The 16,983-nt window shown below is 34.7% G+C and overlaps 1 protein-coding gene across 1 annotated transcript in view; it reads right to left on the bottom strand.

Moving 5' to 3' along the window:
* Positions 1 to 862: 862 nt before the first annotated feature.
* HFM1 (helicase for meiosis 1) overlaps positions 863 to 16,983 on the bottom strand; it is a 112,953-nt gene continuing 96,832 nt past the window's right edge. Inside the window, exons 33-39 of the mRNA XM_078072777.1 lie at positions 16,129 to 16,208; positions 15,017 to 15,120; positions 8,832 to 9,077; positions 7,488 to 7,578; positions 2,603 to 2,714; positions 2,325 to 2,479; positions 863 to 1,424 (exon numbers count right to left, since the gene is read on the bottom strand). Coding sequence (XP_077928903.1) covers positions 1,355 to 1,424; positions 2,325 to 2,479; positions 2,603 to 2,714; positions 7,488 to 7,578; positions 8,832 to 9,077; positions 15,017 to 15,120; positions 16,129 to 16,208 — 858 coding nt within the window. The 3' untranslated portion in view covers positions 863 to 1,354. The remainder of the gene's footprint in view (positions 1,425 to 2,324; positions 2,480 to 2,602; positions 2,715 to 7,487; positions 7,579 to 8,831; positions 9,078 to 15,016; positions 15,121 to 16,128; positions 16,209 to 16,983) is intronic.

Genomic DNA, 16,983 nt, shown 5'->3' with positions numbered 1-16,983 from the left:
GAAACGCACATTCTCAGGCCCCACCCCAGACCTACCAAGTTAGAAACCCTGGATGTGGTGCCCAGCAATCTGTTTTCAAACAAGCCCACTAGATGACTGCAATGTATCCTGAAGCTTGAGAACCACTTCTCTAATGTATTCTATATTTTATTATTGCATTATTATATGTCCTAGTTTCTCTACCAGAATGTAACGTAGACTCCATGACAGGAAAAACAGTGTTTTTATCATTTGCCTCCTTTGCAGTACCAAGCACAGTGCTTTTTGCTTAGCAGATCATAATAAGTCTTGCTGAATTAAATTGCTATTTCTTTAGTATCAAAGTCTATGTATGCAAGATGAGCAGATTGTAGTGTACCAATTTTTCATTTTAATGGTGTTTAATAACCTTTAAAGGTTGTAGCATGATTGATTCAGATGCAGAAACATGCCAATTGTAAAGATGACTAAAATAAAGGAAATGGTTGCCCTTATTTTTCAACACATAATAAAGCTTCTTAGTTTTAAGCTTTTTCTCCATGCTTAATATGTATGATGCTTCATAAACGTTTACCAATGACAACAATGACAATCTTATCTAGAAGTTTCTCTTCTTTACTTCTCTTGTCTCTAAGGCTTTTATGCTTAAAGAAAAATTCCTAAAATTTCTTAAGTGGGCTTCAACTACACATGTATCTATAAATAAATTAAATAATAAACACTGCTTAGACTGCTTATATACTACTTATCAATAAATATAAATAAATTTGAGAACAAATTCATGGGAAAATAACATGAAATAGTGTTTGCCGTAGTAAAAGTCAATGTAACAAGGTTTTAGAATTCACCACACTGGAAAACAAGCCAAAGGAGAACAATAATCTATATTGATTAATGTTTCATTTATTATTATTTGAAGTTATATAACAACAGGTTCTGATAGCCACTGGATTCTTAAAAATCTTTAGTAAAACAAAACAGTATTGGTGAATAATCCATACAATAAATCGATTCACTGACCTAGCATTATTTGCTTTCATAGAATACCTTTCTTCTTAATACAAAAATGGTATTTTTATTGGTTCCTGTCAAAATCCAATCGAGATGCATTTAATAACCAAATAATTTCTAAATGCAACTTAATTTTCAGCTTATTGAAACAAACCCACTGTAAAAGTGCTTTTCATGAAGTTACAATAGGAAAATAAATCAATCCAAAAAATTGGTGCAAATAAGTCAACAAAATTGATCAAATCCAAGAGAAAAAAAATTTGAACAATTATGAACTACTTTAAAAAAAAGAAAAGGCATGCTTTGTAATTGGGTGCATATATACCTTGCCTTATTAATATGAGATGAATTTTTTTGGTTTGCTTTAGAAAATACCATCAAATATTCCCAGAAAAGATTTCATTTCATCAGCTTCATCATCAGGATGATACCTACTGGGGGGAAAAGCAAATATAGAAATATATATAGATTGCTGAGAGGCTAATGTATCAAATGAACTTCATTCAATATGTTATAACCTAGTAAGAAGTCTGGGGGGGGGGGGAATCAGACTTCATAAACTGTGAGAAGTAGGGATCCAGTCTCTTGGGTATTTCCTTAAAGTTTTTAAAAAGTAATGTCATTTAATCAGTGTGTGAACAAGTCTATAAACTTTGACTCTTCAAACGGGAGAGAAACTGCTACAGTTATCCCTAGAAGTGACCAGCTGAGGGGGAACTGAGTAGACTTAATCTGACTTTTCACTGAACCTGTAGAATTGTAAAAGAACTGGTTGGCTAAAATACAACTGAACGTCTGAAAAATTAGCCAATCTCATTTGTATTTAAGTGATTTTACACTTTATATTATCAATATGTTGTATTCAAATCAGTGAAACAAAGTTTACCAATACAGCATGTTTTAATTAAAAATATTAAACATATGTTCTCAAAAATTGAGATACTTAATATTATGAATTCTCTTAAGGAGTTTAGGTCACCAGGGGTCTAAATATTCAATGTTTTTAAGTAAATAAAATGTTTAGATTCTGATCTTTAAAATAAACCAAGGAAAGGGATGCCTGGGTGGCTCACTCTTGATTTCGACTCAGGTCATGATCTTAGGGTCATGAGATGGAGCCCCGCATTGGACTCCAAGCTGCGCAGAAAGCATGCTTGAGATTCTCTCTCTTCCTCTACCTCTGCCCCGCCCCTCTACTCTCTCTCATTCTCTATCCCTATAAAAAATAAAATAAAATAAAACAAAACAAAATAAACCAAGGAAAAAAGAATGCTGAATTTCTTCATAGAAAGTTCTTATTGTATAGTCTTGAAATGTTTTTAAAGAATTCTTACCTGAAATCAATTTCCTCTTTACATTCACTGTTTCTAATAAAGAAATCCACTTTCTTAACAAAATGTGAAGAATTTGGTATTTTTTCAGAGTGAGTAAAGCACAACTTTTCAATTTCTGGTGACAGACTTTGTTGTTTTCTTTCTTGTAAATGGACCTATATTTTGAGGTTAACAGAAAAAAAAAGGCAATCATTGAAAGTTTAACTATTCAGACAGAATTTATTTATTTTTTTTTTTCCAGACAGAATTTAAAAGAAAAACAATGAAGTGCTTCTTACAATATTTGCATTTCCAGCTTGTTGAGGTAATTTTTTCAAGGAAGATGCATCAAACTTGAACACAGGAGAATTTGATAAGTAAATATCTGGCTTCTCAGGTGATGAAACAAAACTAAAAATCAAAATTAATTATTTGTAAAATATGGCAAATAAGAGAAACAAACCATTCTAATTTAGATCAATAGTGATTCTTTGGGGAATATGATTAAAGTCTATCATATTTATTACCAAAAAAATTATGCTGTTTCTTAGACTCATGGAAAATTTAGTGTAGCTCCTTTCCTTTAGACAAAACACCAATTCCTATATTCCAAATTAGATAAGCAATAATTTTCTTTAAAATTGGGTCTTATGCTTAATTTTCTATTACCTAGCAGTCTGTAAATCTTTTCTAAATCCCACTTTACTTAACTTTTAATCTCCTTTCCCTATTCTGGTCTCACTGTATATAGATACCTTGACTTACCTTCCTATGTAAAACTACACTTCAATCTTCTGTATTAAATTCATTCATTAAAAAACATTTATTATTCACTACCATATGCCAGATATTGTACTAGGAGCTAGGTATAAAGAGGTAAACAAATCCTCAGGGAGTTAACATCTAGTAGAGGAGCAGACAATGAGTAAACAATAAATATACATAATTATAGATCCTGAAGTGATATGAAGGAAATTAACTGAGTAATATTACAGGAAATAGTGTGGAGACACAAACCCACTTTAAAAAGGTGGTCATGAATGCATGTCTCTCTATGGAGGTGACAATTTAAGTTGACACTTACAGGCTAAAATATGACAGCCATCTAGGGAGTAAAAAGCAGTGGGTACAGGTAGTAGAGAAGTAGATGTATTGATAGGCTTGGATCTTTTTGTCTTTGATAAAAGGCAAGGAATTAAAATAGTAAGAAGGGGTGTAAAATGAAAAGCATGACTCCTTTCCACTCCCAGTCCTCAGGTCCTACAGGCCTTCTTTCCAGTACCAACTTCTGGCACAATTTTTTCTTTAGGGACTTCCTGCTAAGGATTCCTTTTTAAATCCACTTATTTTCTGTTCATTACTTTTAAACTCTCCCTAAATTATTTATAGTTTCTAAAGGTATGGCTCACAAAACTGTCTATGTGCTTTGTTATTTTTCTACTTGTATCTTCCTACTTCCTACCTAATTTTTTTGCTTTACACCCACAGCTTTGTTCTACTTTGATGCTTCTCATCTGTTTATTCTGTATGACTCAGAGTTAGAACCAATGAATACAAATAGCAAGAAGACAAATTTTAGGCCAATATTCTTAAAAGCTATTGAATGGTCTGAGAGATCCAAACATGGAACAAGCATGTTGGAGTGAATGAGCTCCTGGTCACTAGAGCTGCTTTGGTAGAGATGGCATGAATACCTGCCAGTGATGTAGGATGGTGATTCAAATATCTGGTGGTGGGAAGACTAAACGATGCTTAAATTAAGCACCTTTCAGCTCTGGAATCCTCTGAAATCTGTGATTCTGTCATGCTGATAATCAGCAAAATGACTAAACAATAAAAAAATTACCAAAAGACACCACAAATTTCTTATATTTTAAACTAGGAGAAATAAATAATACTTAAGTAAATTAGACCCTGAACAAAAAGTTGTCAGTATTTCTTCTGGGGAAAGTTTTGGCTGTGGCTATAATTCCTCTCCATGACTTCTAATCAAGTCCAATATCCAGATGCACTTCACATTTCTGCAAAAATACTTCAAGTTGAACATTTAAAAAAATTTTTTTTTACATTTTTTAATAGGTTCCACTCCCAGCGCGGGGCTTGATCTCACAACCCTGAGATCAAGAGTTGCATGCTCTACCGACTGAGCCAAACAGGCGCCTGAAGTTGAACATTTTTAAAATTACTATTTTCTTGGGGCGCCTGGGTGGCTCAGTCGTTAAGTGTCTGCCTTCGGCTCAGGTCATGATCCCAGGGTCCTGGGATCGAGCCCCGCGTCGGGCTCTCCGCTCGGCGGAAAGCCTGCTTCTCCCTCTCCCACTCCCCCTGCTTGTGTTCGCTCTCTCACTGTGTCTCTCTCTGTCAAATAAATAAATAAAATCTTTAAAAAAAAAAAAAAAAATTACTATTTTCTTTTCCAAATGTCTATGTGTCCTATATTCTCAGATAACATCTTCATCTACCCACTTGCCATGTATTTTTCTCTCTTCCTCACCTACTATATCCTATCAGTTGCTAAATCTAGTATGTGCTATGAAATGTTTCAAAAATCCAACTCTACTTCTCAGTTTCCAACACCTCTGCTCTAGTTTAGGCCTCACCATAGCCTGCCTCTCGTACTGGCCACCATGCCTCTCATTGTCCCACCTTCTGCAACTCATTCTATATATCATATCATACCAGTATATATCATCTACAAATCACTAGAATAATTTTTGTCTTATCAAATTGTTTATCCTGTGCTTAAGTATCCTGGAAAGCTTCCTACTGCTTACATGGACATTAAAAACTAGGCTACAGCTGGAGGGGGGCTATAGATTATATCACATTTTATTTTATTTTATTTATTTATCTTTGCGAGTGCTCGCTTCGGCAGCACATATACTAAAATATTTATTTTTTTGAGAGAGCAAGAGAGTGAGAGCGCACCAGTGGGGGGGGGGAGAGGCAGACTCCCTGTTGAGCAAGGAGCCCTATGTGGGATTCGATCCCAGGACTCTGGGATCATGACCTGAGCTGAAGGCAGAGGCTTAACCGACTGAGCCACCCAGATGCCCAATTTTGTCACATTTTAAAAAATTAGGTCTTAAAATTTAAAAGTCAGGAGATGTCACATCAAATTCTAGATTCCTAGCTTTTTTTTGAAAATCAGAATATTTGACAACGCTAGACACTTATTTCCTACACAGCAACAACTGGTTAGAGCTGAGTAGTGGTTGATTCTTTTATTTATTTTTATTTTACTTTTTATTATTGAAGTATAATTGACATACAATGTTATATTAACTTCAGATGTACAACTTACTGATTCAACAATTTTATACATTACTCAATGCTCACCACAATAAGTGTAGTTAGTCACCATCTGTCACCATACAATGTCATTACAGTATTATTGACTATATTCCCCGTGCTGTAATTTTCAACCCTATGACATTTATTTTCTAAGTGGAAGTTTGTACATCTTAATTCCCTTTATATATTTTGCCACCCACCACTCCTCTGGTAACCATCAGTTTGTTCTCTGTATTTAAGAGTCTGTTTTTGTGTTTATTTGTTCATTTGTTTTGTTTTTAGATTTCACATCTAAGTGAAATCACATGTCTGATTTATTTCACTTAGCATAATACCCTCTAGATCCAACTATGTTGTTACAAATGGCAAGATTTCATTCTTTTTTATGGCTGAGTAGTATTATAGATATACAAATATCTCACATCTTCTTTAGTCATTCATCTATTGCTACCCACAACTTGGATTGCTTCCATATCTTGGCTATTGTAAATAATGCTGCAAAAACACAGGGCTGCATACATCTTTTCAAATTAGTGTTTTTGTTTTCTTTGGATAAATACCCAGTAGTGGAATTACTGGATTGTTCCATTTCTAATTTTCTGATGAAACTCCATACTGTTTTCCACAGTGGTTGCACCAATTTACATTCCCACCCACAGTGTACGAGTGTTCCCTTCTCTCTACAGTCTCACTAACACTTACTATTTCTTGTCTTTTTAATATCAGCCATTCTGACTTGCACAAAGTAATATCTCATGGTTTCGATTTGCATTTCCCTGATAATTAGTGATGTTGAGCATCTTTTCATGTGTCCGTTGGCCATCTCTATGTCTTCTTTGGAAAAATGTTTATTTAGGCCCTCTGTCCATTTTTTAATCAAATTGGTTTTATGGTGTATGTTGTATAAATTCTTTATATATTTTTGATATTAACCCCTTATTGGATACATTATTTGCAAATAGCTTCTCCCATTCAGTAGGTTGTCTTTTTGTTTTGTTCATGGTGTCCTTTGCTGTGCAAAAGCTTTTTATTTTGGTCTAGTCTCAAATAGTTTATTTTTGTTTTTGTTTCCCTTGCCTCAGGAGACATATCCATAAACATGCTGCTAAAATTGATGTCAAAGAGATTACTCCCTATATGTTCTTTTAGGAGTTTTATGGTTTCAAGTCTTATACTTAGGTCTTTAATCCATTTTATTTTTGTATATGATGTAAAAAAGTGGTCCAGTGTCTATTTTTGTGCCAGTACCATACTATTTTGATTACTATAGCTTTGTAGTATATCTTGAAATTTGGAATTGTGATATCTCCACAGTTGTGCCTTTTATATGGGACACTCTTCAGTTGGCTTTGGCTCACCAAATCCTGAAGGCAGTTTGAGTTTGTAACCCTTACCTACTGGATATGGTAAAGTTATCTAAATACAACATTTGAGGCTCTTTAGAATCAGACCTCAGCACTCAGCCTTAATGCTGTGGCCATATTGATGCTTTACTGACCCTTGAGCATGAGATGCCTTTTCAAGCCTTATACCTTTACACATGCTTCTTCTACCTGGAATGCCTTATCCTTCTTTTTCTACCTGTCAATCTCCTATTCAGTTTTCAAGTTTTTTGAAAAGTAAAAATTCCTGGGCTCCAGCTCCAGAGACCATGATTTGGTAAGTCTAGTGTAGGGCCCAGGAATGTGCATTTTTAATACATTTTAATACTTTTGAAGTAGGTGGTCTGTCAATAGCACTTTAAGAAACACAGCTCTAAAAATAAGAAGGTTCAGGTTGGCTAATACCTTAGAGCTTCTTTGACATCTAATAATTTAATCCCCATCTCCAATTATGTGTCAGGAGGATATATAGTTGTAAAGTATTCCAAACCAAAATTCTAAAACTTGCCTTTTTGCCATTTCTCCTTGGAATTTGCTCTTTGACTCTTGGAGGAATATCTTACTTCCCCTGGTACTTGAACACAAAGTGTTTCCAAATCCTATGTAAAGAGATAACATTTTGAAATTAAATGCCAGGAAACAGATTCGGTTACCTCAAGGGATCAGTACGAACCGCCTCTTAAATTGCTATACACAATGACTTTTAACTTTGAGGTAGGGACTAGTAGCTGTCCATTGACATAGGAAATTGTGCCTACTGACTCCACATCATAGATTTCCTGGCCTACTTTGTGAAGGTGGTCAAATCCTATTCCTTCTGGAAGGAATAATAGCTCTTTAGGTATTTCTTAGAATCCTGAAACAATAATATTTCAACTTCTAATTGCTTCCTTTAAAAAGATTTTTTAAAAGAGCATTGGGGTGGGATATATTAAGAGGTAACTATAATTCTGAGGTACTGATTTCCTCCTGTCAGCCATCATGGGACAGAGTATCTCCAATTTGCTGTCTTCTCATATATTTAGCAGGATTTTAGTTTTCTGTTTTAATGACATAGAGTAAATCTGCCAGTAATTCAGAAACTAAGTCCCATTATTTTGGGGTTGTAAATGACTTAAATACAATATCTAGTATAGAAACTAATCCTTTCCTATTGTTTATTTATGCCTGAAAAAAATCAATATGTCTATGAGAAATAAAAGGTATCTTTCATTTTCCTGATAGCAGATGAATACTTTTTTAAAAATGGGAGTAATTTTAGGGACGCCTGGGTGGCTCAGTTGGTTGGGCGTCCAACTCTTGATTTTGGCTCAGCTCATGATCTCAGGGTCATGGGATCAAGCCCTGTGTGGGGCTCTGTGCTCAGTGCAGAGTCTGCTTGTCCCTCTCCCTCTGCTCCTCCCTCACTCATGCACATGCATGCACTCTCTTTCTCTCTCTCTCAAATAAATAAAATCTTTTAAAAAAAATGGAATAATTTTGTCCTTCACAAACATAAGCAAATTATGTGTGATCACAGAATTGAAAGCTGGATAGTCTGTTTTATGAGGGAAAATTCAATAAACATTTTTTATTTAAATAGAGTTTTTAACAAGACAGGGGAGCAATAGAAGAGAAAAAGGTCATATACTGTATCATTATAATGGAATAACCTTGACCTCTGTCCTTAGGAGGAAATGTGATTTATGGAAGGGTCACATTTTCAGTTTTGCTAAAAAATCACAATCTTAACAAACCAAAGCTAATTAAACAAACACATAAAAAAGGCAAAGAAAATTAGTCCCAGAAACTGAACTGAAAAATATTCAAAGAATTTCTCATGAAATTATTTCATGCTAATAGACAATTTTACCTGATGTTTTTGTCTTCTCAGTACTGGCTGAAAAACTGGTCACTTCTAATAAGTTCTCATCATCAAAATCATCCCAAATTTCATCTCCCAATTCAAAGTTCACATTCAAAACTTCTGAGAATGAAGCATTATTTTTATCCACATCTGTCAAATTCTGGTTTCCAGATGCATTAAGATGTCTGTTGAATAGCACTGTTTGAGGGGCTTTCTCATCTGAAGTTGTAGGATAGTTCCATCTAGAGAAATCTGTCATGTGTATGTATAAAAGAGGAAGGTACTTTTTAAATCATTAACATCATTTTCCATTGATATATCAAATACATCTTTCAACTACTAAACTGAAGTTTGAATAGTAGTTTTCAAAGTATTGGGTCAAGCATTGTTGAATATTGTTTTCAACCAATTCTATTTACTGTATTACATATATTGATAGTTGCATTAAATTTAATTTTCAGTGGATTCTTTTAGAGATAATTAATTTTCCCTCTTAATTCCTATATGAGAATAACTTTACTCTAAAATGAATTTTATAATTTCTAAAATGGTCTTCCTTCTTCCAGCTCTTCTCCCTGCTAAAAAATCCTCAGTGTTATCCATTGTTTATAGCCTGGGCTTAGGACCAGACTACCGGGGTGAAAATTCTACTTCTCTCACTTACTAGTTGTATGATCTTAGACAAGCAATTTAAAGTCCTTGAGCCTCGTTTTCTCCTCTGCAAAATGAGAATAATAATAGTATCTATGTCATAAGATTGTTAGAGGGAATACATGCCTTTAGTTTTGCAGTTTTCCATAGTAGTGTGCTAATAAATGTTTAATAACTGCTTCTCCAAAAAATGTACGCATATATATACTTGCATTTATTATATGTATTTATTATAGGTAAAGGATATGTAGCACACAATTTACAAATAATAATAAAATATATAGCATGCTTAATTGTAAATTCCATATATTTGATTTTCACCAAATGTTTCCATTGAGTTTTGCCAAACTCTTGTATCTGTAGCCAACCTATGGTTGCAATTAACAAATGAATATAGTTCTCATATGAATGTTGCTTGATATTCTTGTTGACTGTAACAACTAAGATGAAAGTAAAATAACACAGAAAGATATTGCGACTTGACTCATTCATTAGGCAACTCCTTTGCTAAATTAGACAATAGTTTTCAAATACTAGAAGAATATTCCCTCACCTTTTTGTGCTATTCACAATGTAATAGCTATAGGCATAATATACTGTTAAATTTAATCTGCACTATTAACATTTTCCATCACTTTCATAAGTCTAAGCAATAAATCAAGTCCTAATATGCAGTGTTTGCTGATTTCCATGGTATAAATATTCCCATTATGATTAATTTCAAGCTACCAGTGTGACATCTCTGAACACGAAGTTGAGAAGAAATGCATAGTAGCACACCATTATATAGCATTTCCACCATATAGATACAAATAAAAAGGCAAATAATCTCAAGAACACAGATAACAGTAATATGTAGTAGAACAATTAGGAAGTGATTAGTTTTGAATATTTACAGTCTTTGTTTTTAATTATTTAATTGAAAGTTTACATAATTAAACTTTTAATAATGGCTGAAAGATTACCAAGAATTTAATAATCATCTCTCACAAGTCAGCACAAGCTTGCTCCAGGTGTACCACTGAGTTTCTTTCATTTAAAATATTCTCTGTACTTTTCTTCACCTAGCCAAATCGTACTTTATCCTTCAATTATACCTACAACTCCAGTTCATATTATTCTACTTTTGTTCATTGATATACACACATTATATATACTAAAAACAGAAGCAGGTACAAAGTGTAATGGGAATGCAAAGGGAACAGGACCTAAACCTACAATGGAAGTCAGAGTGGACACCTCTAAGATGGTAAAATGGTAAGAAGGTAACATTGGAATTTGAGCTTGGTAGAACTGTGACTGTGGAGCAGGGCAAGGGGGAAGGCAAGATACTCCATGAGAGGAGGATAGGATGTGAAAGCCATGGCAGTATGGGAGACCAGAGAATGTTTGGAGAACTATATGTTTTCAGGATTTCTGGAGCACAAAGCAGGAGAAGAAGGGCTCATTGAGCCTGCACAGGAAGTTAAGTGCCAGATTATGTTGATGCTTAATTTCCATGTTAAGGAATTCGCTTTTTTCCCCCCTTATAGGCAATGGATAACTACTGAAGATATTTTAGCAAGAGGTTTACATGATCAGAGATACCTGTTAGATTCCCCAGAATAGTTATGGATGGGATGATAATGAGACTGGAAGCAAAGAGAAAAGTAAGACAGCTATTGCAATAAATGAGAGACAATGAATGTCTGAGCTACAGCATCAGCAGAAGGGACAGAGAAGAACAGATATAAGAGATGCTTAGGAGGCAAAACAGATAGGACTTGGCAATTAATTGCATATAAGTTAAGATATTTAGGATGACTCTTTTCCTGCCTTTAGCAGTTTGGAAAAGAAGAGGGTTCATTCACTGACCTAAGGAGAAAAGAAAAGGAGCAGTGTGAGATACAGAGAAGATAGAAAGAGTTCAAATGCTGATATGTTAACTTTTAGGTGGATATATCCAGAAAGGTGACTGTATAAATGGGCCAGGGGCTAGACAGAAAGAAACAGATGGCAAATGCAGATGTAGTAATTGTAGTAATTGTAGACATGGACTTGGGTGACATTATAAAAGAAAAGTTTATAAAGTGAGAAGAATAAAGAAGCAAAAAAGAATCCTTTTGCAATATCAACAGGAAAAAAAGCCCAAGCAATTCAAGAAGTAGTAGGAGAACCAACAGAATGGTTTAATTGAAACCAAAGGAGAGATTTCCAAAAGGAGGAAAATACCAGATGTGTCAAATACTACAATGGTCGAAGAAAATAAAAGTTGAAAAGAGTTCACTGAATTCAGTACTTAGGAGATCACTAAATGGTCTAAGCAAAAGCAGTTTCAAAGGAGTAAGAACCCAAAGTTTAGTGAATGAAAAAATGACTAGGAGGTAAGGACATGAGCACAGTGAGTATAAACTGCCCTTTGAAGAATTTTTGTTTTGATGGGAGAGCAAGACATTAAAGTATATAAAGACTCTGTGATTCTGTTCTTTGCCTGACATATTTTCCCTTCTTTTAATAGGAATATCTTTCCTGTCCTTTGGGGAAACTGCCTCTACCCATTCCATGTGACCCTGGTGAGGATGTCATTCATGGTACCCTAGCCTCCAGGGCTACAGCAGAGGAATGCATGACCCATTCCCCAGGTTACAGGGTTTAATGGAGGGATGAATACAAGACTCAACTGAGGCCATTTAGGATGAACTCTGCTCTGCCAAAGCTAACAGGGAAGACTGTATTTCTACTGACACTGTTCAATTGGGAAGATGTGAGTTAGGGGCTACCTGCCATGTGAAAAATCCTCTTGACAAAAATAAAGCCAATTAGTAACAGGCATAGCTAAAAGATTGAGAGAAAGCCAGAGGCATGACTGAAATTATTTGAGTATCTGGATCTAGCAAGATAAAAGCCAGACGCATGTCTGGACTTATAAGTTTACATGAATGGTCTCCTTTTTTGTGTGATTAAGTCACTTTGAGTAGAATTTCTGTCACTTACAACCCGAATGGTCATGACTATCTTGATGAGGATAGGGAGCTGAAGAGGGAAGAGACTTGAGCATATTTATATGTTGAAGAGAAATAGGGAGGAGAGATAGAAAATATGGAAAAGAGGAGAGGGGTAATTGGTCTCCTAAAGCCCCAAGGGAGGCAGAATTAGAAACATTAAAACTATAGGTGGAGAGATAAACCTTGAATAGAAGAAAAGAGAATTCTTCTTTAAGGAAAGATGCAGAGACAGAAATATATAGTTGCGGGGTAGAAAATTGAAAGAGTTCATATAGGTTCGATTTTCAATTCTCTACTGATAACTAAAAGTCAATTTCATTTTATAGAAATGGCACTGAACTGGGAATCAGGAGATATAGAATCTATTTCTGGCCCTGCCATTAATTAGATATGTGATTTTAGGTGAGTCATTTAATCTCTCAGAGTCTTGGTTTCTTTCACTATAAAATGAGAAATTGCACAAAGGTCCCTTACAATTTAAATTTTATGATTCAACACACTTTCTCATATAATTTCTGATATTTTTTCTTTTTTTCTTCTTTTTCCTTTCTTGAAATTGGAATACAGACGATAAAAATTGGCATGTTTTTCTTAAAACATTCTCTAGAGCAATATTTGAATACAAACAAAGTATGTTTTGCCACCAAAAACTAATGTGTGAAAAGTATAATGAATATACTCGATTACTACTAATAATAGTACCAGATACTATGCTAAGAGCTTTATGTACATTATCTCATTTAATACTAAAATCCCTAATACATAAGCAGATGAGGGAATTGAGATAAAGTGGGTAGATACATTACAAAAGGTGACACAACTACTAAATGGCTAGAATTTGAGCCTAGACAGATTACTCTAAGCATTTTTTTTTTAGTAACCTCCCAGCCCAACATGGGTCTTGAACTCATAACCCTGAGATCAAGAGTCACATGCTCTACCAACTGAGCCAGCTAGGCACCCCAAACAGATTATTCTAGATCCTGTGAATTTAACTACTTACTACACAGCTTCTTCAAAAAAAAAAAAAAAAAAGTGACTCATTTTCAGTAAAACGGATACAATTATCATTGGGGGTTAAAGTATCTAGATGAGACTTTAATATCATAATATAAATTGGATTCGGAATAGGGGATAGGAAAGAAAGAAAAGTAGGAAAACTATGTAAAGTCAGCATGAAAGGGGGCGCCTGGGTGGCTCAGTTAAGCGTCTGCCTTCAACTCAGATCATGATCCCAGGGTCCTGGGATCGAGCCCCACATTGAGTCCTGCATCAAGCCCCGCATCAGGCTCCCTGCTCAGTAGGGAGCCTGCTTCTCTCTCTCCTCCCCACTTGTGCTCTCACTCTCTCTTGCTATCTCTGTTTCTCTCACTCAAATAAGTAAAATCTTAAAAAAAAAAAAAAGACAGCATGAAAGTAAGCAGAGGAATAGACTGTGGTATGTAGAAGGGCAGGGAACAGAGCAGCAGAACAAGGAGTAAGTTAGAGGGCTATAGGTTGAAGAGAGATAAAAATTAAGGAGTTGAAAATTCTAACACTTCTCTCCACGTTGTAATGATATCAGACTTTGAGCAAGTTGGATAAATGCTCTGATACTCTAAGTGAGATTAGGGGACTTTTCTTGTTCTTATTTGGGCCTAAGAGGTTGTGGGTACTCCAGCCCTTGCCTACTTAAGATCTTAAATTATGGCTAGAGGAAGCATAAAGTGACAGAATGAAGGAAAGAGTTGTCAATAGATGCTAAGGCCACACACATGAAATTATTTGTGGAAAACCCCAAGTTTACCATTTCTACATACAGCAACAGAAACAAACAATTCTATGGCCAGGATTATTTCTCACACATTTTAACAGACTGGCTATTAATGGCATGACCCAGACAAATGATGCTAGTAATAACAGGATCCGGAGTAATGATGACCTGGTCCCAGTGTTGAAGAATTATATGCTTTATCTCATTAATTAAGTGATTGACACAGATAAAAGCAAATCTAGATTACATATGAGCTATATCCCACAAATTAGGTTATATTCTCATATTATCAGAGGAATTTGTAAGAACCATATTAGAAACTGGAGAGGTATTAAAGGTCACCTAATTTAATCCCCTAATTTTATAGATAAAACTAAGACCTAAAGAAGTTAAATAATTCTTCCAAGATCACACAGCTGTTTTGTAAAACTAGACAAATTTTATAAACATAAAATTATTTTAAATAATTTTAAAGACATATAAAAGTAATAGTTCAGCATTTTAATACTTTATATATCTCCAGGTCCCTTATTTTCTCAGTTTTTCCTCATATTATCTTTAAATAAAAATAGTCAACACAATGTAGGGAACAGACTTTTAAAATAAAAAATCTAGGTGACAAACATAGTAAGTCCATCTGAAATAACAGACCTAAGAATTTCAAATTGGCCTAATAACCCAGGAGAAAAATGTTGCAAGTTAATAATCATAGTAATTTCAGATGTTGGTTTTTCAATAACATTGTCATTCTGAAGTAATGATAAACCATTTTCTCTTTCAAGGCAATATCAATGGTAATTCACCTTTGTCTTGATATTCTGATGGTTCTTGTTGAACTTTTGCACAGATTTCACGCTGATCCCTCTGCTCCATTATAGACAATTCAGGTATGTTTAAACACTCTGACCTTCATAAAGATAAATAAAACCATAAAATATTAAATATTAAAACTAATCTGAATTTGAAAACCACTTACTCATATAAATAAAAAAGAAAGGGTTCATCTTCTCAACACTTCTATGATAAAATGCATTAGCCGAGGGTAGTAAAGGGTAAAAAAATAGGTGTTTATTGGAAGCAAGATACTTAGTCATCTATACATGACCCAAATATGTAGTTATCTGCTATCTGTGTATAGCCTTAAAAATCTATTGCTAATGCTACTTTCAATTAGATAACAAAAGCTAGGATCTCTTGAAGTAGTGTTGGCATCTGTTCTGATTGGTCAGTGGCTGCTCTGTACTGCTTGTTAAGTATATTAAATGTCATCCCTGCATATAGAATACCGTTATCTGGAAGGGAAATGACATATACTATTACCTTCTAGGCATCATGGTATAGGAAAAGAATGCTGAGTTATCATTTAGGGCCTTCTGCTTAATAACTAGGAATATGAGCTTCGGTTATTTTATCTATAAAATGGGATAGAAATACCTCATTTTATGATCCAGGTTGTGGTTAAGGTCAAAAGAGATAATACACAAATGTGCAATTTTTAAAATGTAAATTATTTTATAAATATGAAGTGTTATTAATAGAGTGGGCCCCTAAATGGAAAAGATTAGACTTTGTACAGCAACATAATTTTTCTTTTTAAAGTATACTTTTCTTTTAAAGTATACTTTTGTCACCTGTTAAATTTAGAAGGTAGAGAAAGCCTGAGGTCATGACATATAGGATGGGTAGTTTCCCAGAAAGAGATGATTCAGTGAATGTTAAAATATTCTATAACTGTAGAGTTCTAAATAAATTTAGATAACCAAACTCTTATGATATTATTACTTCATTATGGAACTAAATGATTACTATGATTTGAATGTAGCCAGTGTTCACCTTTCTCTGAAGAAATGATTATTTGGAGGAGCAAAAAGTTTATGATGACTATTCTACCTTGGATATTAACATTATACTGTACCTTGATATACTGGGAAGAGAAGGTTTTGGAGTAAAACCAAATTCTTTAAGGTCCACACTTTGAGATTTATTCATTTGCATCTATTAACGAGAAAAACAGTTCAACTGTCTATTTCACAGCAACACTTTTTTTTTAATTTTTTTTTATTTTTAAAGATTTTATTTATTTATTTGACAGAGAGATAGAGAGCACAAGTACGCAGAGAGGCAGGCAGAGGGAGAGGGAGAAGCAGGCTCCCCGCGGAGCAGGGAGCCCAATGCGGGGCTCGATCCCAGGACCGTGCGATCATGACCTGAGCCGAAGGCAGCCGTTTCACCGACTGAGCCACCCAGGCGCCCACAGCAACACTTTTTAACAAACAAGCCAAACAGCAAAATTCCTGCTGGTACACAAAGTCCCAAAACCAATGGATTATGAGAAACTCAGGCTAGTTCTCAAATCAAATCTCCTTCTCAGGCACTTCTTAAATGTTGAGATTCTTCATAGTTCTTTACTAGGCCTTTTTCTCTTATCCCTCTACACATTTTTAAAGATCTTATTTACTTCCATGGCTTCAATTATCATCTACAAGTGAATGACTCTCAAATCTATATTTCTAATTCAGATCCTTTTCCTGATTTTCAGAGTTAAACCAACTGTCTGTGGAACATCTTTACCTAGGTATCTTGCAGGCTTCTAAATTCAGTATTTTCCAGATTGAACTTATTGTGTATTTACTTCTCCAAACTTGCTTTTCCTTTGGAGTTTCCACCCTAGTGAGGCCTCACTTTTTTCCTACTTGCTCAGTTCAGAAAGCTGGTCATCATCTTTACTCCTTTTAATTCACCCTTCATAAGCAATTAAGTACCAGGGTAG

The sequence above is a fragment of the Halichoerus grypus genome, chromosome 5 (assembly GCF_964656455.1).
Source record: "Halichoerus grypus chromosome 5, mHalGry1.hap1.1, whole genome shotgun sequence".
NCBI lineage: Eukaryota > Metazoa > Chordata > Mammalia > Carnivora > Phocidae > Halichoerus > Halichoerus grypus.
This window is presented reverse-complemented; position numbering and strand designations above follow the sequence as displayed.